This window comes from Asterias amurensis, chromosome 8 (assembly GCF_032118995.1).
Source record: "Asterias amurensis chromosome 8, ASM3211899v1".
Lineage (NCBI taxonomy): Eukaryota > Metazoa > Echinodermata > Asteroidea > Forcipulatida > Asteriidae > Asterias > Asterias amurensis.
This window is the reverse complement of record NC_092655.1, coordinates 1,213,919-1,240,367: the sequence shown is the minus strand read 5'-3', so window position 1 is coordinate 1,240,367 and position 26,449 is coordinate 1,213,919. Positions and strand designations below refer to the sequence as shown.

The window sequence follows — 26,449 nt, the reverse complement described above, 5'->3', positions numbered from 1 at the left end:
GCGGGGAGTCGTGATCGTTAGCGCAGAATTTGGCGGTAAAATCGGGTCCAGGGGTGGATTTCACAAAGGTAGTCCTAACTTAGGACTAGTCCTAGGCTATGCTAAGAGATAGGACCAGTCCGAAGTTAGGACCAGTAACTCATCCTAACTTAGGACTGGTCCTATCTCTTAGCATTGCCTAGGACTAGTCCTAAGTTAGGACTACCTTTGTGAAATCCACCCCAGTCTTTGACATTCACCAAACTGTGCCCTCAAATACTGAACAAATATTGCGCGAGACAACCGTTCACTGATGTGTGTAACTTCAATCCCAGTTAACTGAAACCGCAACCTTCGTTTCCACACAAAATGAAGAAGAAAAGTTTCGAAGTTCGAGATTGAGTTTCCCTCCACTGTATAAAGAGAAACTTCTCGCCGGATGGAATTTCCGAAAGATGACTCCAGGGCCAAGTGTAGTTCTTTTCATTGTCGCGGATACAACAAACCACGACAGCTACCCGTAAACATGTCTCCCCATCCAACCCATTGAGCCCGGGACCCACCCACAAACTCCTCGGTATCGATTCCACCCTGTGCCAGCCAACTGTAAACATGTCAACATCGCCAGGTATTGGGGCCCGCCCGAAGCTACAGGACACGGCGCTGTTATTGCATATCAATGTGTTGTTTACAATACTTGGTTTTGTTGTTGTTTGGTAAAGAGAATTGAGACCCCTAAACATGAACGAGTTGTTCGCTCAATTCAAATTCTAGTGTTTCCAGTTGACCTGGTCATGGGGACACCATGGGACACTGAAGAGGGTTGTTTTACTGGGGTGTGGAAAAAGCAGTAAACATAGCCACAATGAGTGACGATAGTACATGTTTAGTTAACGGCATTTTCCCATAGACCTGTAGAATTTTACAAATAGCCTCGATTACGTAGTATTGACTTTATACCACCCTGGTGGTGATATGAAAAACATGAAACATCTTGTGAAAAGGTCGGCAAGTGGTAAGGTTTATCGAGGGAAGGTAGCAAAACTGTGTCTCGGTCATTATCAAAACTATTGGATGTATGGCTCTATACTATATGGGACAATATTGGACTACACTTACGTCTCGTTACATTCTAGTATGAAGCTATTAAACAACCGGCTAGATGAAAAACCCACATGATTTAGCTGGAACTCATTAATACCCCCACCCAATAAAAAATATTGAGAAAACTAATATTGACAAAATAAATGTGCATGCATTAATTTTTTGTCTTATGACCGTATGGACAGGGGCATTGAGGTCAAAAGGACATTGTTCATTGGCCAGTTCTGTATCTGTGCACTTACAAAATATTGTGCGTTTCCCACCCAAAGTTCATCATTGGTTTCCCCCATACGCCTCTCTTAATACTTATGCATGACGTCATAATTCTTACCCAAAATGAGGCTATGGGCGCACGTTCCCCGCAGTGGCTGCGCCCATCGCCTCGTTTTGAGTTAGCATTGTGACGTACCTCATGCATAAATATTAAGAGAGGCGTATTGGTCCGCCATGTGCGACGCGTGTATGATAAACATTATTTTTCCATTGTTTCGTCACCGTTTTTATGGTGATCTTCTTCGTATCATGTCAACACGCTTATAGCAAGAACTGAGTAACAGACTTAAGCACTCATTGAATTCAGCTAGGTCTACCAGCATTAACCATTTTACTACTGCAGGACATCTCTCTTGTTGTAGATGAAACATGGGAATAACCGTACGATGTCGTCAATGCACTGAGGTCCATCAATCTATGGCGTTTTAATGATAAAGGTAGAGTGAGGAGGTTTAAAGGGAAGGTACACGTTTGGTAATTACTCAAAACAAATAATTAGCTTAAAAACTGACTTGGTAACTAGCATTGGAGAGCTGTTGGTATAAAACATTGTGGGAAACGACTCCCTCTAGCTAGAAGTCTTTTATTCCTATCTGAAAGCACACAAGTTCGTCAAACAAGGGCGTTTTTTCCCGATTCATCATTTTCTCGCAACTTTGATGACCAATTGAGCCCAAATTTCCACAGGTTTGTTATTTTATGCTTATGACGGGATACACCAAGTAAGAACACTGGTCTTTAACGATGACCAAACGTGTATTTTAGTGCCTTTAATTAGATTGAGTGAGGTTGTTGATGAGGGACTCTTGTGCCGAACCCGTACCGAAACGGTCTGCAAGATTCGAAATCTGTGATATACCGGTTCGTTGGACGAGGGCCCTCTGTCATGTCGCAATATTGTCGGGCAATTATTGTTGCAGTGGTGATAAAGAGCCCATGGATAGAATCCATGCTGAAACCATGGAGGTAGATCTTGACTAGTGGCCACCATGCTAAACCATTAGAGCATAGTGTCCTTCCTCTATGATTAGAGTATAGGGAAGTCAGGAGAATCTAGAAGCATCTGCAGTGGAACCAAAACACTGCGTCTTTGAACCACAAGCCCACTGGAACCAAGACGCTTCGTTGGTCGATTTCACAAAGAGTTGGGACTAACTAGTCTTAGGAGATATACAATGTTAAGGCTAGTCATTAGTTAGGCCATAGAGAAAGTCCTTTCTCTATTGTTAGTAGGCCGAGCCCCTCAAGACAAAATAATGTAGTCTCAACTCTTGCTTGGTGAAATGGTCGACGAAAAGTCTTGATTCTTTAATGCTGTCTTGTCCATAATCGGTTGCCGAGGCTTTTCGGTCGCTAGACGGCCGTTCGGCTGAAGTTCCATCTGGCCAGAGCCGTACGGCTCTTTTTTCTGCCCATAACCCCCCCCCCCCCCCACCCCCCTCATACGGTGAACTATGCACAGACTTCTTTAATCCTCCTCCAGCCTATTAGTGTCCCAAATAATGGGGGGGGGGGGGGGGTCACACAGAATCTCCGGCGGATAGAGCCCCCCCCCAGCCCCATTGCTGCACCCCGCCCACCACACGTCCGCCTCATCTGCCGCCTCTCACCGGATTGCCACATGAGGGCGTGTGTTACGAAACTCAACATTGAGATATCGATTTCATATACAGCGGGCGAGTTGGCCGGCAACGTTTCCGACCGAACAATCTGACTGACAATTCTTTACAAATAAAACATTCTCTGCGGTTTTACTGCGTGGGTTGATATATTTGTGGGGGATTCGCCATTCATTGTTGAGGGTTGCGACGTTAGTCATACCAGCTCCATGGTCATACACGGTGGTAAGTTCTGTTTTCTTATTCAGTTGTGTTCTTCTAAACGATTTTTTGGTCACAGAGAAAACTACCTTTAATTTATTTTGTAAGCAGCGGTGTAAAAAATTAATGACCAACTGAACTGTCATGACTGTGAGCTAGCTGAACTCACGAAATCGGGTAATTCGACGTCGTTTAATAAATACCTTCGTTCGTCGGCCTTCCCGTCAACATATTTGTCCTAACTAATTGACATGTCCATGGAAACGGCCGACATTCTTATCTGAATCCCCTCAGTGAGTAACTGATGAATAGTCTTGCTACACAGGAAGCGACAAAAACGCTTATCACATTCACAGTGACAATTGTTTCTCCTCCTACGTTGTCCTACACGTCGGGTTACTAAATTAGTCCGCCCCAAGCAAACCACACAACGTGGACTGAAGTTGAGAAGAAACATTTTTTGGTAAGTGAGGAGTTCGATGTTGGCAAATAATCAGAAAACTTTCCGCAACCTGCCACCACTTTTTCACTCAATTTTACAAAAAGAACACCTCATTTGTTTGTGGGTCAAGGGATGGGAGTAAATTATTTTTATTTATTTTATGAATATTATTATTACTAAATTACATACTATTTTATTTCATGACAAATGAAAAATTGGTGGCAGGATACGGAATCTTTTCCCAGTCGGAGAAAAGGTACTACGTACTACACAATGCTTAGTAACTAAAAACAATTCAAAGTTAAGAATAGAGGATTCCGGGATTCCGGATTCAGAACGAAATAAAGAGCCTGGTAAGCAGTAATAATACCTGGCACTTTGTATCCTTATAAATCCGTTAGGATAACTTTCCGTATAGCGCCACCACTTTTTTCAATCATTTTTACAAAAAGGGATATCTCATTGAGGTAAATTAGGTACTATATTATTTCATATCGAATGAGAAAGTGGTGGCGCCATACGGAAACTTTTCCATCCGTTATAAATACGGTTATTATTGTTATTATTAAGTAAGTCTGGAAAAGGTCTGATGATGTGCGTGTGCGTACATTTACGTGTAAGACGCAGGATGCATGATGACGTACATACATGTACATGTTGACGCTAAGCAGTCAACTGTCAAGATACTGTGATTCGACCAGAAAGTCAACGCAAACTAGGTGCGTTTAAAAAGTTTGCCGCCTTGTTTAATGATAATGACAGTTTAATGGTGACATATGCTGCCACGGAATTTAAATTAGGTGAATTACTGTATTGGAAAATTTATTCGGGTTTTTATCCTGAATATTGATTGTTTCGGTTTTGTAACTAAATAATATTAGTCCTACTATACTACACAATGTTGGAATTTTTTTATAATTTTTTTTCCAAAATTATTTGATAGCAAACTTTCTGTACGTTGTCTGATGAGTAACTTGTGAAAAGCAAGTCAGTGTATCAAACATTAATAAAATGACCATAAAAGTAATTCTGGCCCTTACATCATCTCAAACACCACCTGTCCAATCTAATGAATAATACTTTAAAGGGAAGACAAATATTAACTTAAAAACTGACTTGGTAATGAGCATTGGAGAGCTGTTGATAGTATAAAACATTGTGGGAAATGACTCCCTCTGAAGTAATGTAGTTTTTGAGAAAGAGGTAATTTCTCACTAAAATAATAAAAGACTTCTACTGAAGCTAGAAGTTTTTTATTCTTATCTGAAAGCACACAAATTCGTCCAACAATGGTGTTTTTTCTTTAATCATTTTCTCGCAACTTCGATGACCAATTGAGCCCAAATTTTCACAGGCTTGTTATTTTATGGTTATGTTGGGATCGACCCGGTGAGAACACTGGTCTTTGTCAGTTACCAAACCAGTGTACCGTCCCTTTAACGGTTTCTGGACTTACTAATGTATATGATAGTCCAAAATAAACACATTTCTTTCTTGCTCATCAATGTGACATGCATTTAGCAATACACAATGCAATCCATTGTCTTTGGTATGTACTGTTGAACTCATGATTCTGAGTCCATTGTTTGGACTGTGTCATCTGATGTTTACAAAAGAGCCACAGAGCCTGCACTTCCTGTACACACGATGTACACAGTTCATTGGAAGAAAATATTATATCCTACATATAATTGAAACTGCACTTCATTCAGTACTATTTTTGTAAACTTTTGATACAAAAAGAAAAGGGCACATCTCAAAACTTGCTCCGCTGTTATTTCCTAAGGCTTGATTTTTAAATGTGGTAGGCCTACATACACAATGTGACCTTGCTCTATGGTTTGATCAATGACAGTGCAGTATCTTGCCTTCCAGAAAATGCCCTGGAATAAGGTCACTCTGATTGGTCACTCTGATTATCAAACAATATATGGTCAAATGATTTTTCATAGTAGCCATTTTGAGATATAGTGGACACAATGATTTATGATGACAGCTATTAGGTTTTGGGAAAGTTTGTCTGATACACTCAAATAGACAATAAACCGATCCATTAGGCTCCGCCTACAATGCACGTGTGAGGGAGAACACGTGAGCCTCTCCAATGCCTTTCTGCACAACTCTGCCGCGCGCGCCAAGCAATACGCACACGCATATCGGACCTTATTTGTCGGACCTTCATTGCGTTGTGATTGGTCAATACCCAATGGGGCGGAGCTTAATGGATCGGTCTGTTAGACTTTGAATTAAACATAGTATTGACCCAATTCACCTGACGTCATCATCAGAATAATCTTGGATGCACCATACTGGTGGGCAATGTCACTGTGTGTTATTCAGTGCATTTTAGGCGATGCGGCGTTTACACGTAAACCTATGTGGCCACCAACATGGTGAGCGTGGCACAGTCATCGCGTTGTGTAACGCAAGTCTAAGAGGTCAATAGCGACTTTTTGGAATGCTTGTTCGCATTGGGAATGGGTCCATTGATTTCAACCCTCCTGGATTTCCGGGATCCTCCAGATCTTTCTGGATTCACATTATTCTTTTTTGTTTGAATTGTTGAATTCAGCGAATCTGACCCCTGCAGAATAGATTTAAAGCTAGGGAACGGAAAGGCAACAAACAATAAGTAGGGACTGATGTGCAACCCAATCCACCAGGATCCGCTGAGGTGAAGGGCAGGGCTAGATAGATAACTCACTTTAAAGCCATTATACACTTTCGGTAAACAGTATTGTCCAAGTCCTACACTTCATGTATCACAACTTTCATATAAAACAACAAACCTGTGAAAATGTAGGCTCAATTGGTCATCGGAGTCGGGAGAAAATAACGGGAAAACCCACTTTTGTTTCCGCGCGTTCCGTAATTCTCGCTAACGAGAATTTATATTGTTTTACCGTTTTCTCAAAAAGTAAAGCATTTCATGGACTAAAATTTCAAGAGAAGTATTTCACCATTACCTTCTGTAAACTCTGTAAATTATGTGTAAATCTGTGAACTTTTTTTGTTTTTTCTGTACCGAAAGGGTCCAATGGCTTTAAAGCCAAGTTTCCTTGTACATTATCAGTGCAAAGGAAATCCAGTGATGTTTATCTAACTTGTGGCCGTCATTCCACCAAGGTGACATCAAGAGCATCACATGTTTAGTACAAACAAACTTTATAGAGAATGGGATGTACTATGTAATGTTGGTGCAGACTCACAATTTGAAAGGGCAAGGGCACCAAGGCATTTTCTTCTTGGTAAAGGGCACCCTATGAAGAAATTGCAAATTTGTACTGCAGCATTTCAAGGGCACCAAGGCAATGACCAGGGGCAACAGAGGCAATCGCCTTCGTTGCCTCCATGAAGTATCAGGCCTGAAAGGTTTTTTTTCTTTTTTTTCCCAGATACATTTACTTCATGTCAACATCAATCAACACAGTGTGATAACATTGTTCAGAAAACATATAACAACTTGTACTAAGGAAAACTTAATCCAGTTAATGAGCAACAAATAGAAAAAAGTTTGTGTTAAAACATGTAGGAAAAAGTCTAAGCAAAAGCTTTTTTTGCCCTGGATTTTACATGGACTATAGGCTGAAGGCCATTACTTTTTGTGTCGGCGCCAGTACTGTTATAATATGGCCAGACAAGTCTGGCTGTCTTCTTTATGTCTTGTGTTTTTTATTTACAGTATGTAAATGATCAGTAATATCTTAAAGGCAGTGGACACTATTGGTAATTACTTAAAATAACTATTAGCATAAAACCTCACTTGGTAACGAGTAATATGAAGAGGTTGATAGTATAAAACACTGTGAGAAACGGCTCCCTCTGAAGTGATGTAGTTTTCGAGAAAGAAGTAATTTTACACAAATTTGATTTCGAGACCTCAAGTTTAGAAATTGAGGTCTCGAAATCAAGCATCTGAAAGCACACAACTGCGTGTGACCAGGGTGTTTTTTCTTTCATTATTATCTCGCAACTTTGATGACCAGTTGAGCTCAAACTTTCACAGGTTTGTTATTTTATGCATATATGTTGAGATACACCAAGTGAAAAGACTAGTCTTTGACAAACACCAATAGTGTCCACTGTCTTTAAACAAAAGCAAATTTCCTACATTGTGACAAATTTTGACTGTGTTTAGTCTGATGACATACCTTTCAATTCTTTTGAGTAATTATTAATTTTCATACTTTATGACAAATTTATGACAATGGGGTTAATCTTCTTTATCCGGTCTTTAAGTGATGTACCTTACACACCTCATGTGTTATAGACCACCACATTTAAAACTTGTCATAGTTGTTCAAATGCCTGCCAGACTCGTACAGTCTATTACAAATCATGCCAGGAGAAACATTTTATTGTAGTCTCTGTGTACACATTATTATAAGTCCATTAACAGTCCATTAAAGGCAGTTGACACTATTGGTAATTACTCAAAATAAGTATCAGCATAAAACCTCACTTGGTAACGAGTAACGGGGAGAGGTTGATGGTATAAAACATTGTGAGAAACGTCTCCCTCTGCAGTGACGTAGTTTTCGAGAAAGAAGTAATTTTCCACGAATTTGATTTAGAGACCCTCAAGTTTAGAATTTGTGGTCTTGAAATCATTCATCTAAAGGCACACAACTTCGTGTGACAAGGGTTATTTTTCTTTCATTATTATCTCGAAACTTCGACGACCGATTGAGCTCAAATTTTCACAGGTTTGTTATTTTATGCATATATATGTTGAGATACACAAACTGTGAAGGCTAGTCTTTGACAATTACCAATAGTGTCCACTGCCTTTAAGTGATGCACATTACACACCTCGTGTGTTATAGGCCACCACATTTATAACTGGTCAAGGTTGGTCAAATGCCTTCCAGACTCGCACAGTCTATTACAAATCATGCCAGGAGAAAAACTTATTGTAGTCTGTGTACATATTATTATTAAGTCCATTAGCAGTCCGTTAACATTATAATGCTTATTAGTCATATATTTTAGGAAGCCTGGCCCAAGTTGCTGGTAACAAGAATAAGGGAATCAATGTGTGGTGAAGAGGTTTTCAACTAGTGGTTTAAACCTGCGCCGAGGCCTCGACTTGATAATTTTACCGAGACGAAGTCGAGGTAAATGATCAAGAACCAAGCCTCGGCGGGTTTAAACCACTAGTTGCAAACCGATTCAACACACTTTGATTCCCATTCATAAGTACCTTTTCGGTAAAAAAAACATCCACTTTTTGGGTGAAAAGGTAAAATAAATGCAAAAATTATAATTGTTCAATGATTTTTTTCAACCAAACACCCCTCTAGCTATGAAATGGTAATTCCCTCCGTCGCCCCCAGGTAAACAACTCCTTATAAGGAGATGTGCGGGTCGCGCGTATCGCGTGATGTGGCACAAACGTTTCAGCCGTTGCTCTCGACCAATAGGATTGAAGAAACTGTCTTATAAGCGCTGGTGCAAGCTCGCGTGTCACGCCCATGTTATAACACTTTTTACTGGTGTTATATCATCAAACAACCCCTCGTGGTACCCTCTCGACCAATCAGAATGGATAAACTGTCTTATGTATTTATGAATAAACAATAAAACTCACTCATTTTATTTTCAAAGGTCATAATATGAATAATACTTTATGTCATGTATCATGTATTATGTCTACGAAACTCATGTGTTGATCGCCTCATCATTTGTCAGTCATATTCATTGTATTCATTAATACTACAAAATTCAATGGATTGTGGACTCTTGTTAGAGACTCTTGTTAGAACAAGAGGCTTCCAATTGTGCCGGTCTTCATCTAAACACAGGAAAAACGAAGACTCTCCTCATGAACATTCCTCCAACATCCAGTATACAGACTCTTGATGGTACGAAACTTAAAACTGTTTCAGATCTCAAATACCTCGGCTCATCACTACCTGACTCATTCCAAGATTTCAAATGCAGGAAAGCGCAAGCATGGTCAGCATGTAATCAATTAGATAAGATCTGGAAGTCTGGTCTTGACAGAGCTATCAAAATCAAGTTCTTCAGGGCCTGTGTTGAAAGCATCTTGCTGTATGGAGCCGAAACATGGACAACAACACAAAAAATGAATGATCGCATCAACGGTTGCTACACTCAACTGCTGCGTAGAGTTCTCAACATCCACTGGCAGGACCATACTACAAACAGGGAGGTTTATGGCAATCTACCACCACTTTCCGAGACCATAATGCAGAGACGCCTCCAGTTTGCTGGCCACTGTTTGCGAACAGCGGATCAACCTATATCGCATCTTGCCTTCTAAAATCCTCCTGGCGGACATCCAAATCGCGGCAGGAGGAAAATGAGCTACTCTGACACCATCACCCGAGACACAAATCTCAATCCAAACGAGACGCAACAACTCATGAGGGACAAAGCAACCTGGCACCACTTCATCAAAGCTGCTTCTACTATTCCGTCTAAGGACGAAGGATGATGATGATGATGTTAGAACAAGATTGCTTGTTATCGACCAAATTAAGACTTTATTATCAGGAACCCTGTTAAATAAGAGGACCTACTGTCTAGAATCCACTCTTCTACTATGCTTTCAAACATACTTTTTGTAAACATCTCTTCATTTTGTTACAGTGCACTGTTTGCCAGGTGTTGACAATACATACTTTTAAAGGCCTCAAAATAACACACAGAACCCACAACAATTGCCATGGTGCCCTGTGCTTTTTCCACGGTGCCCCTTTGCAAAGTTCCTATACAAATTTAGATTTTCCTCATAGAAGTGACCCTCACCATCCCTTACCAGAGAAAAACTGCTGTGCCCCTTTAAGAGCGACGTTCAAGGCCTGCTTTTAATAATTTGCCCTCAGCCATAAATTTTTAGTATCATACATTAGTAAACTATATCACCTGGCCTCGAACTTTGCTCTTGAAGTGGCATTACATTTTTCCTGCGGTAAGGGGATCTTCTATGGGGAAAATGTTAGTTTGTATTAGAAAGGGCACCATCAGCAAAACGCACAGAGCCCCAGCCATTGCAAAAAATTGCGCAACCAAGATTATTGTGAAGAATTGGTGTTAGGTGAATTGGGTTACTTCCTCTACGGGTTAATAGATCTTTAGTGGCAGCATCCTTCACTCATGATTTACAGTACCATGTATGTACTGTTTGTACAATGTACCAGTACTAGTAGAGAACACAAGGGGAAAGGCCAGCAGCTAGAGTCAACACACTTTTGGCACCCTAATTCTTCTGCTCTGATAATTTCTGGTAATTTCTAAACACACATCTGGTGTGGCTAGTGGCTTCATAAGTTCGCTAGATGTCTCCCTGATGAAAGCAGCCTGTGCATGGCCTGTGTAAAACTCCTTGCTATTAATAAACTGTGCAAGGTGGTAACACATTCATATTGATGATTGAAGCAAACAATTATGCAGCTTGCAAACTGACAAGAATGCAACACTCCAGGCCTTGTCTTTCCTGGAGGCATCAGAGGCAGTTGCCTCCATGCCCCTGGTCATTGCCTTGGTGCCCTGGAAATGCTCAGTAGAAATTTTCAATTTCTTCATGGGGTGTCCTTTAGCAAGGAGAAAATGCCTTGGTGCCCTTGCCCTTTCTAAAACAAAGCCACACAGGCTTGTGTATATGGGGCGTCGTTTGTCCATTAATTGTTTGACACATTTAAGGCATGTTTTTACCATGGTTTACAGCAATTAGATGTAAATCATAGAAACTGTTGCCAAATCCTGTTATGGTGTACATACCAGTAAAGTATTTGTTGTGTATAAGTTTATGGTTTACAAACCATGAACATACAAAAAACATTTACAAATCATGGTTCATAAACCAAGAAAATTTACGCATCTTAAAAACATGGTTTATAAACCATAAAAAATGAAGCATCAAATTCATGGTTTACAAATCATGGTTTACAAACCATGAAAATTGAGACATCTTAAAAACACGGTTTATAAACCATGAAAATTGAAGAGTAAAAATCGTGGTTTACAAATCATGGTTTATAAACCATAACAAATGAACCATAAAAACATGGTTTGTGACAATGGTTTATAAACCATGAAAATCGAGACTTCTTAAAAAAGATGGTTTATAAACCATGAAAATCGAGACTTCTTAATAAACATGGTTTATAAACCATGAAAATTTACACATCTCAAAAACATTGTTTGTAAACCATAAAAAAAAGTGCACTTACAAATCATGGTTTACAAACAATAAAAATGTGCACTCAGAAATCATGGTTTACAAACCATAAAAAATGTGCAGTCAGAAATCATGGTTTATAAACCATAAAAACGTGCACTCACAAATCATGGTTTACAAACCATAAAAAATGTGCACTCAGAAATCATGGTTTATAAACCATGAAAACGAGCACTCAGAAATCATGGTTTACAAACCATAAAAAATGTGCCAGGGCCAAAAACTTGCTCAGCATGGAAAAACCTTGCTTAAGAAAAAAAGGATACCAGCCAAAACACCTTACAGTTATCATTGTTGTGACTGGTGCCAACTCATTTCTTGCTTAGCAAAGAAATTTGCTGAGCATGAATTAAATTTGCTGGGCATGAATTTCTGCTTTTAAAGTAACAATTTTTTTTTAAATCGGGCCCTGGTAAAATGTTTTTTTTTTGTTGCTCTCTTTGTCTTCCAAATTTCCTAATTGTTTTGCTTGAATTTGGAAGAGTAGAGAATTTTGACTCTCGAAAAATGGCCTGACCATGGTTTATCAATTCATTTCATACAGAAATTTTATGTTGATTCTAGATTTTTGATTAAAGCTCTGAGGAATTACCAAACAGAATGACATTTTAAAGTGAGGACAGAGCCTTGTATTTTTTTTTGCATTATTAAACACTTTTTTTCTCCCACTTTTCCAAGGACTCTATCTGTTGGAAATTCATGCTTTAATTGTTTCTCAGATTTCTGATGTTTGGTGTTAATTTTGAGAATGCTGGCTTCGGTTTGTTTTATGCTGTTGCTTCGCTAAACATCAATGGATTCAACGCTTCAAATCAAATACCATGACCGCATTTCACTGTTTTCTTAACAAATGTTTAGTAGAAGATGAACACTGTTCAAAATTTTGAGACCATATCCACTCCCACAAAAGAGGTTCAAGACCTCAATTTCAGTGTTAGTAGATTCATTCAAACTAACATTAAATATTGATAGATAATAACTCCCACAGAAGATCTACTGACTGCTAAGAGACTGTGCAAATCTCTCGCGCACCGTAGCTATTATGCTCGTATGTGAAACTTCTGTTAGCTGGTTTGTACGCTGACGCATGTTGGTCGCGAGAGCGTAGGATTAACGCGCGACGTAGTCTAAAGAGGAAGCCGATGACTAAACGGCCAATGAAAGGAATTTTACCCTGCGCGACCAAACAAGCGTCTGCGTTAGTTTCGTGATTGGAGATGGGCACAAATTCTTATTATTAAAATTTTTTTATCAAGGAAACTGACCTGAGGTCAAGTTTAAATCACGGTATTTCTTCGTTATTTTGTTAAATTTATTTTTCCTTCTTATTTACATGTTGTTACATTATCAACAACGTACATGTAATTTTCACGGTCATGAAGTACGTTAAAACTAAAACAATGGACGAAACAAAATCTCCCCAACGTAAACCTCCATAAGGTTGGGACCACAATGGTCCCGGAAGTTCAAATACGCGCAAGACTTGCGCAGTCTATGGCAGTTTACAGTATGTAATGGCTGCAATTTTTTTTACATGCAGCCATATGGTCTCGTACAACATACTGCACAGGCGGAACCAATCTGACATGGCCGACTATTTCGCAATACCATAGTCCATTTTACATGAAATTGGACTTTCCATCCTCCATGGATTGCACTTCACCTTCAGAAAATGATTATAATGATTCAAACTCTAGCAGATAGTAATCTGTAACCTGGCATGTCCTTAGTTTTGACAAATATGGGCAGCTGACGTCATTTCATATCTATATTCACAAAGAAAAATAATATACAAAAATGGTAAGGAAAATAACAAACAGGCAAACAGATAAGGCCGTGGTATGGTGTGTTATTCGCAGCTGTGCGTGAGTGCAAGGTCTGGTCCAAACCTGTTTATTCTACTGCTTTTGTTTGCATAATATACAATGTACATTGGGAAAGTCAAGAGCGTCACTGAGCCAGTATAAAAGTGGAGTTTTTTTTTTATTCTGTTGTCAGATACTGGATAAAGGCATTGAAGAGTGGTTGGGATTGCAGAAGCTCCAGAAAAAGCATTTTATTTTTTTGTAAGTATAACATTATGATAACAATATCTGGAAGTAACACTTTCAGATATTAATTTATTGTATTTATTGGATTTTAGTTACTGGGTGCGTTTCAGAGGAGTTTAGTTTTCAGGGGAGTTTAATTTTTTTCTACAACATTTTAGTTTATGTGACTTTCAACTACCAGTTTTTCCACAACAATGTGGATATCCACTGCATTTTAGTTTTGTGGTTAGTGGGTATCCACTGCATTTTAGTTTTGTGGATTTCCACTGCATTTTAGTTTTGTGGATTTCCACTGCATTTTAGTTTTGTGGATTTCCACTGCGTTTTAGTTTTGTGGATTTCCACTACATTTTAGTTTTGTGGATTTCCACTACATTTTAGTTTTGTGGATTTCCACTGCATTTTAGTTTTGTGGATTTCCACTACATTTTAGTTTTGTGGATTTCCACTACATTTTAGTTTTGTGGATTTCCACTACATTTTAGTTTTGTGGATTTCCACTGCATTTTAGTTTTGTGGATTTCCACTACAATTTAGTTTTGTGGATTTCCACTACATTTTAGTTTTGTGGATTTCCACTGCATTTTAGTTTTGTGGATTTCCACTACATTTTAGTTTTGTGGATTTCCACTACATTTTAGTTTTGTGGATTTCCACTACATTTTAGTTTTGTGGATTTCCACTACATTTTAGTTTTGTGGATTTCCACTGCATTTTAGTTTTGTGGATTTCCACTACATTTTAGTTTTGTGGATTTCCACTACATTTTAGTTTTGTGTATTTCCACTACATTTTAGTCAAATATATAACTTTTCACTATGTTTTAGTCGAAATATTTGACATCACTATATTTTATGTGACTTTGCACTACATTTTACATGTATTTATTTGTTTGACTTTCCACTACATTTTTTAAACTAATAGTTAAAAACACTGGACTCTATTGGTGATTGTCAAAGACTAGTCCTCACAGTTGGTGTATCTCAACATAGATGTATAGAATGACAAACCTGGTTACATAATTTGAGCTCAATCGGTCATCGAAGTTGCGAGATAATTACGAAAGAAAAAACACCTTTGTCACATGAAGTTGTGTGCGTTCAGATGCTTGATTTCGAGACCTCAAATTATAAATCTGAGGTCTCGAAATCAAATTCGTGGAAAATTACTTCTTTCTCAAAAACTACACTACTTCAGCGGGAGCTGTTTCTCACAATGTTTTATACCAACAACCTCTCTCCATTGCTCGTTACCAAGTGAGGTTTTATGCTAATAACTATTTTTTAGTATTATACCAATAGTGTCCACTTCCTTTAAAGGAACACGTTGCCTTGGATCGGTCGAGTTGGTCTTTGAAAAGCGTTTGTAACCGTTTTTTATAAAATGCATATGGGTAGAAAGATGTTGTAAAAGTAGAAAACAATGATCCACACAAACATGCCTCATAATTGCGTGGTATTCCTTTTACCTCGTCGACTAACACGTCGGCCATTTATGGGGGTCAACATTTTGACTCCCATAAATGGCCGACCATGTTAGTTCGCACAGTAGAAGTAAAACCACGCAATTTCGAGGCAAACTTGTGTGGACCATTGTATTCTACTTTTAAAATATCTTTCCAACCATGTGCATTTTATAAAAAACAGTTACAAACGCTTTTGTTTTGACCAACTCGTCCGATCCAAGGCAACGTGTTCCTTTAATAAATGCTTTGTTGTAGTAAGTCAAATCCAGTTGTTTGTTGGTTCGTTCTGTCAAATGTAACTATGTCAACTTCGCTGTCACTTGCAAACATTGTGTAACTTATTTTCCCTTTTTTTCCAAAGAGTTTCTCAAGTAGTAAAAAAGCTTTGACAAATATTCCCGTCGCATTGTTATTTTAGCGAAGCGAGGGGTTGAGGGTGAAAGGCACCATGACCTGGATCTGAACTCATACTCTGACAATAGATTTGAGTCTGTGCACCAGACCATTCTGTCTGTAGACCTGGGGTGTTTTTCACTGGATTGGTTGCAATGCTTTGCGAACAGGGCTGGAGCTAAGCTCTCTTTTCTTCTAATTTGAAGCAATGATTTGTGAACAGGGGTGGATTTAAGCTCCTTTTTTTTTCTAATTCGAAGCTGTCTGGCATTTAGAAAAATATATCTGAAATCTCGCATTCAAAGGCTGAATAAATGTATAAATATAGGGAAGTAATTTCGGGAATTCATTTCTGGCATAGGTCGTCATCAAATTTGGCCAAGAATTCTTACTTGTATTTTATTTTATTTTTTTATGTGTGGCCTTGATTTGTTTATGTCCACAGCAAGATGTTAATCAGTGCAGATCAATATTTATGTTTAGTTTTCATGTTTGTATTTTAAAACAGAGATCTACGTATGTGAGAATCATTCACAATGTCAAGCTATACGGGAATCGTCCTGGAGAAAGCGTCTCCGCCAACGACCGTGCGTGTGTGTTCTCGCAAGATGACCATTAAGTTCAACTCTTTGGAGTCCATCTGGTATTGCATTTTTGTTGTGGTGGTCACGCTGTTTCTGTGCCTGGATGCAACTAGACATTATAAACATTACGATAACCTGGACTGGCCGCAAGGTGAGAGGGTTTCTTTAACAAAATAATTTGCTTAAAGGCAGTGGACACTATTGGTAATTACTCAAAATAATTATTAGCATAAAACCTTACATGGTCATGAGTAATGGGGAGAGGTTGATAGTATAAAACATTGTGAGACATAACTCCCTCTGAAGTAACGCAGTTTTCGAGAAGGAAGTGATTTTCAACTAGTTTGTTTCGAGACCTCAGTTTTAGAATTTGAGGTCTCGAAATCAAGCATCTGAAAGCACACAACTTCGTGTGACAAGGGTGTTTTTCTTTCATTATTATCTTGCAACTTTGACAACCAACTGAGCTCAAATTTCCACAGGTTTGTTATTTTATGCATGTGGAGATACACCATGGAGCAATAAACTAGATATTGCTCCATGGATACACCAAGTGAGAAGATTGGTCTTTGACAATTACCAACCGTGTACCTTCCCTTTAGCAAAACAGTTTGCTTAAAAGGGATTGGTTTAGACACTAGCCTGGCATGCAAACGTTAGTCAATATTGGTACAGGCTAGTCAATCGTGCTTCTAGGTAGTCTATATGGCTGTTGGAAATTAGTAAAGGCACTGGAAATCTGTGGTAATGGTCAAAGACCAGGGCCCAATTTCATAGAGCTGCTTAAGTAGAAAAAATGCTGAACAAACTTCTGTTTAGCAGAAATGAGCAGGATACCAGTCACAAATTGTACTTGTGACATGGTATTTCGGCTGGTAACCCTGTTCTGGTAAGCAGTATTTCCATAGGATGTTTTTTAGCACATCAAGACTGTTTTTTACTTCCCTAATAGAGCTAGAAACTGACTGTGATGACCCATTTAGAATCAGTAATAGTTGCGCATCAGCGCACACAGGAGTTTATCTAGGAACCAACTGGAAATGCATTATATGGTATTTACAGTCCTCGCATTGATGTTGCACGTCTGTATTGTCTGCAGATGGCACACTAGTTGTTTAGTTCCAACAAGGCTTCCAATTTGCGGGGTGGGGGGGGGGGGGGACACTAGACTTCATGGCGTCTATCTCAAAATATGCACTGGACTGTAACAGTGGACTTGAAAGTGTTATGTGTTGTTCAGAGTTGAAATGAGCAAAGACTATCAACACAGAGAAATTTTGATACGTGGGAGCGATTATTGTCTGAATAAGCCCTCAAGGGAAAATTAACTTTTTGGGGGGTCTTTTTTAAAGGAACATTACAGAATTGGTTTTGCTAACAAAACAGTTGCTGGCAGTGTAAGCACTTTGTGTAATCCACCCTATACTTTTACTGATAAACCTGTCGGAGTTTGAGATCAATTGGCCATCTGGGTCACGAGAAATTAGTGGGGAAAAAACACATTTTGCATGACATCGATGCAAAAACAAAAATGGATAAAATGCTCACTGTGAAGGCTAGTCTTTGACAATTACCAATAGTGTCCACTGCCTTTAACATCCATTAAAAACCGATCCCGTCCCTGAAACTTTGCACAGCACAGTTAACACATGAGATCCAAACTTCCACATTGATGCAACCATTATTAATGGTAGATGGTGACTCTGACGGAATTACATAAAGAAAAAATTACTAATCTATTGTGCTTTTTTGTTGGTAGTGGCAAAACACAGCGGGGGAGGGGGAGAGTATCATGGTTGAATAGCTTGTAGAGTACACCTGCTCCAGTCTGCTGCTTCCATTCATGAATTTTCAATTAAGTTTGTTTTTGACAAAACATTTCCAGCGTCGTCATTTGAAGCACGATGTTGTTGTCAACTTGTGCTTGGAGATCAATAGAAAAATGCCAGTTTAAAGTAGGGTAAACACAACGCTATTCATAGTACTGAACATTTCTATTGATTCAGGATTGATCCATCTGCCATGTCTGTTAGATGTAAGCATGGAGGACAAAAAATAGACCTCCATAATGGAAGCATGGTGGTAGGATTCTACCTCCATAGTGCAAAGCCCTTTTCACATGAGAGCAATTTAGCAAGAGTCCCTTGTTAAATTGTAACATGGTTGTACAATTTTTAAAAAATGTACCTCGTGTGAAAAGACAACATGAAATTATGTTATTTATTTCTCACCAAATATGACATTTTAGTTATAAATATTTCGAGGGATGTTTTCTACTGTCATTAGACCGTGTAAGATTGATGGAAATCTGTGATCTTCATGATTTTGATTCTTACCAATTCTGTAACGTTCCTTTAAAGGAACTGACTGAATAAAGGAAGTTTATTGAACCGAAAGATAAGGGGGGCATGTTTTATACCCCGTCACATACGTATAATGAGTAGGGAAGGTGGCCTTGGCTTTCGATCCAGACCGGACAAAACAAGTACAAACAAATAATGGAGAGACTCATATTGACACTTTATCAACCAAGATGTTTTACCAGATCTTTATTCATAGATTTAGGGAAGTTCCCACTTCCCAGAAGAAATATACTGATGTTTTTAACATGGATGATGATGAGTGGAGTGGAATTTATTCTTTGCCATTTAAAGCCTGTGCTGAGGTCAGAACAAGGATTGTTCAATACAAAGTCAATGTTAATTGTTTGTATGACTAATAGTAGGCTTTGCAAGATGAGGGTTATCTCTAATGATAAGTGTTCTTTTTGTGAAACTCACCCTAAAGAAGAAAAAGAAAAAAAAAAGAAGAAAAAAAGAGGGGAAAGGGATCAAGGGAAGGATCCAGAAAAAAGCGGGAATATTATAGCCAATCAAAGTTTCAATTTGTACGCCAGCCATTTCGGCCAATTATGATTTGATTTTGTGTTTAACCGTTTTCTACCATCTTTGTTCTTGCAGGACGACCCAACGCTGAGTTGAATCTCTACATTCTTCTCATGGTATCAGCTTTCCTGCTCATCATACTGTTCATTCCAACGCAGATCTTTAAGGTCGGTAATCGTGCCAATGATCAAGGAAAACTCGGGCTCCTCAAACAGAACGATGACTTACCACAGAGGTAAGTAAGGTTATTTTTTAAGTAGACCAGGGGTGGATTTCACAAAGAGTAAGGACTAGTCTTATCTTGAGTTAGGAAGAGTTACTAGTCCTAACTTAGGACTAGCTGTACTTTTTTGATATCTCTTAGGACTAGTCCTAACTCTTTGTGAAATCTACCCCAGCAGTCGATTTCACGAAATGCTAGGATTAATTCTATAACTTGTCCTAACTTAGGATGGGTTCAATGCGTCCTAACGTCTTTGGGTACGGAACTTAACTCGTCGGAAGTCCTAAAGATTAATCCTAAGTTAGGAAGAGTTTGGTGGAATCGACGGCTGAGGTTTTATTAGAAGAGTTACATTTTACATACCAGCACTGCAGTCTGAAAGACTGATAAAGAAAATAGTATTTAAATGGGCAGGGTACCATGGACGGATGCTGAGAAGCATCCTATACTTATCCATAAAGGACTCCTATATTTATTTTTGGATCGTCATGGTAATGTACATGGCAAAGTAGAGGATGACATGTGACATGTTCCACCAATCAAATGACATGGATCTGTGTGTGCGGCATAGACCATGTGACTTTGTTTACAATGAGCGTGACCTTGTACATTCTTGGGCTTTTCTACCAGGCAAGACTATACTAGTCATTTGTGGAAAGTTTACATTTTGTTCCAAAATTTTCACTTACCAATTAAGAGTTATACATGTAAGAGCTGGTAAGAGCTGAACAAGTTTTGATTTGTGTCCCCTTTCATCATATCAAAAGTTGATAAAAATTAGACAATGGGATATTTTTGAATACGGAAACTGAAATGCACTTTCTTTGTAGAAATGTTTATTGGTTCTTCTGGTTTAATTTCAGCGTGTCAACACAACGTCGAATCGTCAAGTACCTACAAGCTATTCGCAGGGTGACCAAGCACTTGGGGCCTGTTGGAGCTACGCTTCACTTCATATCAGCGTTCTGTCTGTTGTTACCTTTGATGTTCCTACAGGCTAGAGCTATACAATATGGCTTACTTACCTCAGGTTAGTTCAAAGTGACATTTGAATCTTTGCATTAGGTTTCGCACGCGAACGGATACGCATACGTTTAGCAATTCGTAACCTACTTACGTGTAGCAAGCAGGAAAACAGTGTCATCTGCACGTATAGCGGATAGCGAATAAGGTATGGCGTCATAATGATGACGTATCCATCGCACTAACCGTATCCGTTCGCATGCAAAACCTCCCTATTATTAGTTTTGGTTTTACCCTTACAGTTACACCGATGTGTGTAAGCACTGTATACCCCGTACTTTCCCGAGTTCTATGAAAAATAAAAATCACAGGCATATTTAATTGGGTGGAATATCATCCTACGATTTTTGATTTCACAGAACTCAGGAAAGTACTGAGTAAACAGTGCTAACACACATGTTGTAAGGGTAAAACCAAAATTAATATTCTGTTGCCCTGATTCAAATTTTAAGGAACACGTTGCCACGTTGCCCGGTCGAGTTGGTCTTTGAAAAGCGTTTGTTATAAAATGCCTATGATTTGAAAGATATTTTAAAAGTAGAATATAATGATCTGCACAAGTATCTCTCGAAATTGCGTGGTTTTCCTTTTACCTTCTCGACTAACACGGTCGGCCATTTATGGGAGTCAAATTTTGGCCCGGGTAATAGTTAAAAAAGCCAGATAGTTCTTTTCAGAACTGAGAAGTCTCCCGAACCCCCGAACATCTACTCTGCGGTAGTAGAGTAAAGCAAGACAGTTCTCTCAGAACAAACTCTACCTGGCAAGTAGACACACACATGGTGTTACCGCAAACCAAATAAATATTGATACCTCACCATGCAATGCCTCAAATCCTATATATATATATGTTATGTTTTGTTATGTAAGCTGTTCTCATAGGCTTTGTTTTTTTGATAATTTGACAGATGCGATATGGCGATCTGAAGTGCTAGTTGGCGTGACATCAATGCGACAGTACGAGCAACTGGCTCTTTCCATGCACAACAGTTCAGGGTCTTACTTCCCTCATAACACGGACCAGACGTCTAAGATCATCCCCACCATTGACCCCTTCAAGGTGTACATGGTGACGCTCAACTACATCAACTACATCATCCCGTTGTTCTTCTACGGTGTCCGCTACGCCGACGTCTTCTGGCTTTGCCACAAGGGCTTTGCGTTTATCTTTGCATGTCTACTGATGCTTAATGCTATCCAATACGCTCTTGGGTTCATCGGATTCTCTTTGCTTTATAAGCTTCACTGGTACGGATGGCACACCTATGGGTTGAAGATGAACCCAGTCTTCTCAGCTCCGACAGGCTTAGTCGGTGTCTACCTTACTAATAATATAACCGTGTTCATGTCGGCTGTGATTACCTACATGTATGGTTATAGTCGATTGAAGGAGGCTGAGTACAAGCAGAAAGCGGCAAAAACAGGCATACAGATCCGACCGACTAGCTTTCCTCTGAAGTGCAATGGGTATATCTCTAACATTGCGGCCGCCCTGGTTATGTGCGTATTTGTGTCTTGTAAGGTACCATTGACCATTGAATATCTCGGGGTGTACCAGATCTCTAAAGACGCTCGACTTCTGGGTTGTATGATCTTTGACACCATATACATGACCTTTTGGCTGGTCATGTGGATCGGTTTTACCATGAAACGTGACTGGAACTTCACCATTCACCCACCCAGCACACAGAATAACTCTTCTGACCCGGGCTCTTACACCAGCCGGTTAGTCGCCAATCAAGATGTTGAGCTGCAGAATATCACAATCGTCAACAGATCAGGCAGAACCTCGCCAAAGCAGTCCTCGCCAAGTGGTTCACCACCTCAACAGAGCGGGACGGCCTTAGAGGGATGCCCGGTGAAGGAGTCATCAAGCATTTACACACCTCTTGTCAATTCAGATGCTAAGCGAACCTCTCCAAGCCCATCTCATACATCTAGCCAGTCAGAGTCACCACATTCTACCAAGCGAGGGCAGCAGACGGCTAATAGTCACAAAGGTGTATCCAGATCGCCGCATAGAACAAGTGATCACAGTATTGAAGAAGAGTCTCTGTTGGCGCAGACTTTGGCTGATGATTTACCAGGGGAGGAGTGCCAAGTCCATGATTCACATTCTCCTGGTAATTCCCCTGGAAGCTCAAGAGCAAACAGTGTTTGCTGAATCGCTTGCATCAAACAGACATTAAAGGCAGTGGACACTATTGGTAATTACTAAAAAAAAATGTTGGCATAAAAACTTACTTGTTTACAACCAATGGAGAGCTGTTGATAGTATAAAATACTGTGAGAAACGGTCAAGAAAGAAGTAATTTTCAACGAATTTGATTTTGAGACCTCAAGTTTAGAATTTGAGGTCTCGGAATCAAGCATCTGGAAGCACACAACATCATGTGACAAGGGTGTTTTTTTCTTTCATTATTATCTCGCAACTCCCACGACCAATCGAGCTCAAATTTTCACAGGTTTGTTGTTTTATATATATGTTGAGTACACCAAGTGAGAAGACTGGTCTTTGACAATTACCAAGAGTGTCCAGTGTCTTTAAGAAATTCATGTTGAAATGTATTTTTTTGTTCATATAATATTATTTTTTATTGGGTGTGGTAAAAGTCTTAATTAATAGAGAGTGTTTGTGGGTTGGTTCTGTGTTGTTACTCAGTGCTACAGAGTATATACATTTGTAGCGTCATGTACATTTGCCTCGAGAGACAAAACATGTAGTATTAATAATAAGCAATATATTGCTCAGTTTTTTGTAAGCAATTCACCATATAACAACGTTGTCTCTGAGTTTAAGTTCATGGAAAAGCACTACAAATTGAACACAGTTATTTGCTGCCATAGTTCGAAGTCACTTCAAGGTCATGCCCTGTTCCCGCTTGATATGTGGCATGGTGTACCAGCCTCGTCCCTTATTGTCTCTATTTTGTTCTGGGAATCTCATGAATTCTTTAAGGGGGCAGTGTCTGTACAAGATGGAGCTGTGTACACGTCGCATGGAGGGACCAATTTTCTTTGGTTCTGTGGTTGATGGACGCCATTTTGTCTCCAAATGCAGCACAACCATAGAGTTATATATAAGAACTATAGAGGGGGCACTGGTGATGCTTTTTGCCCAAATGAGACGGGACCGCAAGGAGATACTCGTGCGCCATTCTGTGCATGCGTTGAATAAGAAACAGACGTTGGAATTTGTGTTTATCGAACACTACGGGATGCTGTTTTGTCAACTTACAAAATTCCGCACAAACACACCCTGTGTTTTGTCAACTTAGAAAATGGCCGTCTGCGTGCATGCCGGTGGGTGTATATAGGCAAGTGCGCCCTCTAGTTCTTATATATTACTCTATGAGCACAACGCAGCGGGTAGACTAGTCTGGCACCTAAGGTTTGCCCATGCGTTTTGGGGTAAAAATGGCTTCTCATCATAAGTTATTGTAATTCGACCAAGAGGAAAACTGTGTGTTAAAGAATGTTTGGGGGGACACCCTCTGCCACGTATCGGGACATGGTTAAACTTGCTCAAAATGGCTTTTGCACAGTGATTAGTGACGACATATGCAGAACAGATAACCAGAAACAATCTAGTTTCCACATCAAAGTTTCATCATTTTTATTTTAGTTAAGTAAGTCCAGTTGTTTTGTAGATATTTTGTAACCTAATTTGGCAGTGTAAAGTTGTTAAATATGTTTGGATTTTTTAAATAGCCTATCTTTAAAAAATGTACCCAAATACTTCTTAGCTTGTTTGTTTTGGACCTGCCTGCATGGTCTTGGGTTCGAGTTCACAAGTACATGCTGACTAGCTTCCCTGGGTCTACCCCTGACAAGAGCTAAATGTACGACCACTCAACGCTCTCGTAGTGACGTCATGCACCTGGGGCCAGCCCCCAGGTGACCCACTCCACAAGAAGGGCACTTGGAGCTGATCCGGGTCAGCCCCTGGAATGACGTCAAAGCTATTCAAACGCACCGGGGGCTGTCCAGGATCGACCCAGGGAAGCTAAACGAACGCACCCATTATCTAGTCCTGGGAGTTACTAAAAAACTTCAGGCTAATAATATCAAAGTCTTATATATAAGTTCATACTTACTCGAGACAAAACTAGTCCAGTGAAATCCAGCCCTAGACTATCCCAACTGTCTGTGTGATTGGTTGATCAGGAGGGTATGACCCGGTCACAGCCGGTGACCTCTAAATGACATCACCACAGCGACAGTATCGGTGGATTTAAGAATCAAATCAAAGTGTTGGCAAAATTCATAAGAAATGTATGTTGTCTCTGCTTTTTTTTCTTTTCTATCTGATGTATGAAAACTATATGGCCAGTAATGTTATTGTATTTTGCATTCAATTTATTGCATAAAGTTAAAAGCTTGGAGAATACTACTTAATGCCTTCTAATATGGAGACTTGTCTTTTCATGTTTTTGCGCTTCTTACAGCATTCAATGAATGCTACTGTCACTATTTATTACAATTTTTTTTTTTAGCATTGTTGGCTCAGTACTATAAGCTAAGCTGTGAGGGTCACCTATGCCCATTTTCATAAAGCATGTAAGCACACAAATTTGTTTTTAAGCTCTGTATAACTGGGCCCTGATGAGTGGGGATACTAATGTAGTAAAACGGCTTGATCGTGGAAGTGTCGTGGCCGAGCGGTTAAGAGCACGGAATTCAAATTTTGGTGTTTCTGATCAGCAGAGTGTGGGTTCCAATCCCCAGCCGTGACACTTGAGTCCTTAAGCAAGACACTTAACCATTGCTTTGTCCTTCGAATGGGATGTAACACATGTAAAAGAACTCAGTGCACTTATCGAAAAGAGAAGGGGTTCGCTCTGGTGTTCTTGGCTCGATTGGCAGCAAATTGCGCCACAGCGCCAGGAGCGTCACTGTGTTACGCTCATGTGCGCTATATACACGTAAGAAGCCACAATTATTATTATTATTATTATTATTATTATTATTATTATTATTATTATTATTATTATTATTATTATCTAGCTACTACCATGCACGATATACATGTATATTATACATGTAAGAAACCAAGTATTTTTTATAAGTATTTATTTTTAAGTGAATAAATTTCACAACAACCATAAGATGGACGATATAAATGGTCACAGATTCTCACAAATTAAACATGTTATAAATATGGTTATTATGTTGGGGAAAACTATGTTCAGTAAACAAGGCTAAAGAATATTTGCCTTTGAAACACCTAACGATTCGATCAATTTATAACATAAGTAAATTCTTTATTAATCACAAAATATTTTTAGTAGATCTTGAGTATGGGGTAATATTATTGTTGTTGAATTTCTGTTGGTGTTTTTTTAATTTGTTTCTGTTGTTATTTATTATAAGGGAAATGCAACCATTGGGTTATTTATTTGCCTCACAAATGGTTGTTGGATTTGTACCAGAATGTATATAGGCGAGTTTCACAAACCACGTGTTGATAAGTTTATATATTCTTAAATGTAAATTAGGTAATTCTTTAGGAGTTTCAGATTTTAGCATTGTAAAGTGTAAATATATAAATGGGTTTTCTACACATCAAACCTCAAATCAACGACTGTGATTGTTAACTTTCCTTAAAATGAAGCAGTATTCCTACTCAGAAGTGTTTTGATTAGAGGTACAATTATATAGTTTATAATGAAATGAGAATGTTGAAAAAAATAATAATAAATTCGCACAATTGATACTAATTAGTTATGTTGTATCACTTTGTACTTATATTACCTGTCATTTTAGTTGCCTCTTCTGAAACGTTTAGCAAAGTGAAGGAAACATTAGAGTCATGTGGATTTATGACAAGTGCACTGGACTTATTGTAAGCAGATTCAAAGAGATGAGTTCTAAGCTTGCTTTTGAAGATCAGTATGGAGTCAATTGTAAAAAGTTGAAAGGGGAGATCATTCCATAGCTTCTACATCTCTTTAAGTTTTAAGTTTTTGTTTTAATTGAGCTTGTGCCAAGGGCAGGGGCG

The 26,449-nt window shown here is 39.0% G+C and overlaps 2 protein-coding genes across 4 annotated transcripts; both read left to right on the top strand.

The window, feature by feature from the left end:
- The first annotated feature begins 1,629 nt into the window (after positions 1-1,629).
- On the top strand, positions 1,630-26,162 carry LOC139940667 (uncharacterized). Of its 3 annotated transcripts, none has more exons than XM_071937026.1 (6): positions 1,630-1,793; positions 13,823-13,890; positions 16,242-16,468; positions 19,278-19,437; positions 20,289-20,455; positions 21,357-26,162. In XM_071937026.1, exons 3-6 carry the CDS (start codon positions 16,270-16,272, stop codon positions 22,610-22,612), a joined length of 1,782 nt encoding a protein of 593 aa, XP_071793127.1. In that variant the 5' UTR covers positions 1,630-1,793; positions 13,823-13,890; positions 16,242-16,269; the 3' UTR covers positions 22,613-26,162. The 3 variants fall into 3 exon arrangements, with proteins under 3 accessions (XP_071793127.1, XP_071793126.1, XP_071793128.1); XM_071937025.1 differs by lacking the exon at positions 1,630-1,793 and adding an exon at positions 3,030-3,200; XM_071937027.1 differs by lacking the exon at positions 1,630-1,793 and adding an exon at positions 3,263-3,639.
- Positions 9,443-9,904, top strand: LOC139940799 (uncharacterized). The gene has a single exon (XM_071937179.1). The coding sequence runs from the start codon at positions 9,443-9,445 to the stop codon at positions 9,902-9,904; it is 462 nt and encodes a 153-aa protein (XP_071793280.1).
- Positions 26,163-26,449: the final 287 nt, after the last annotated feature.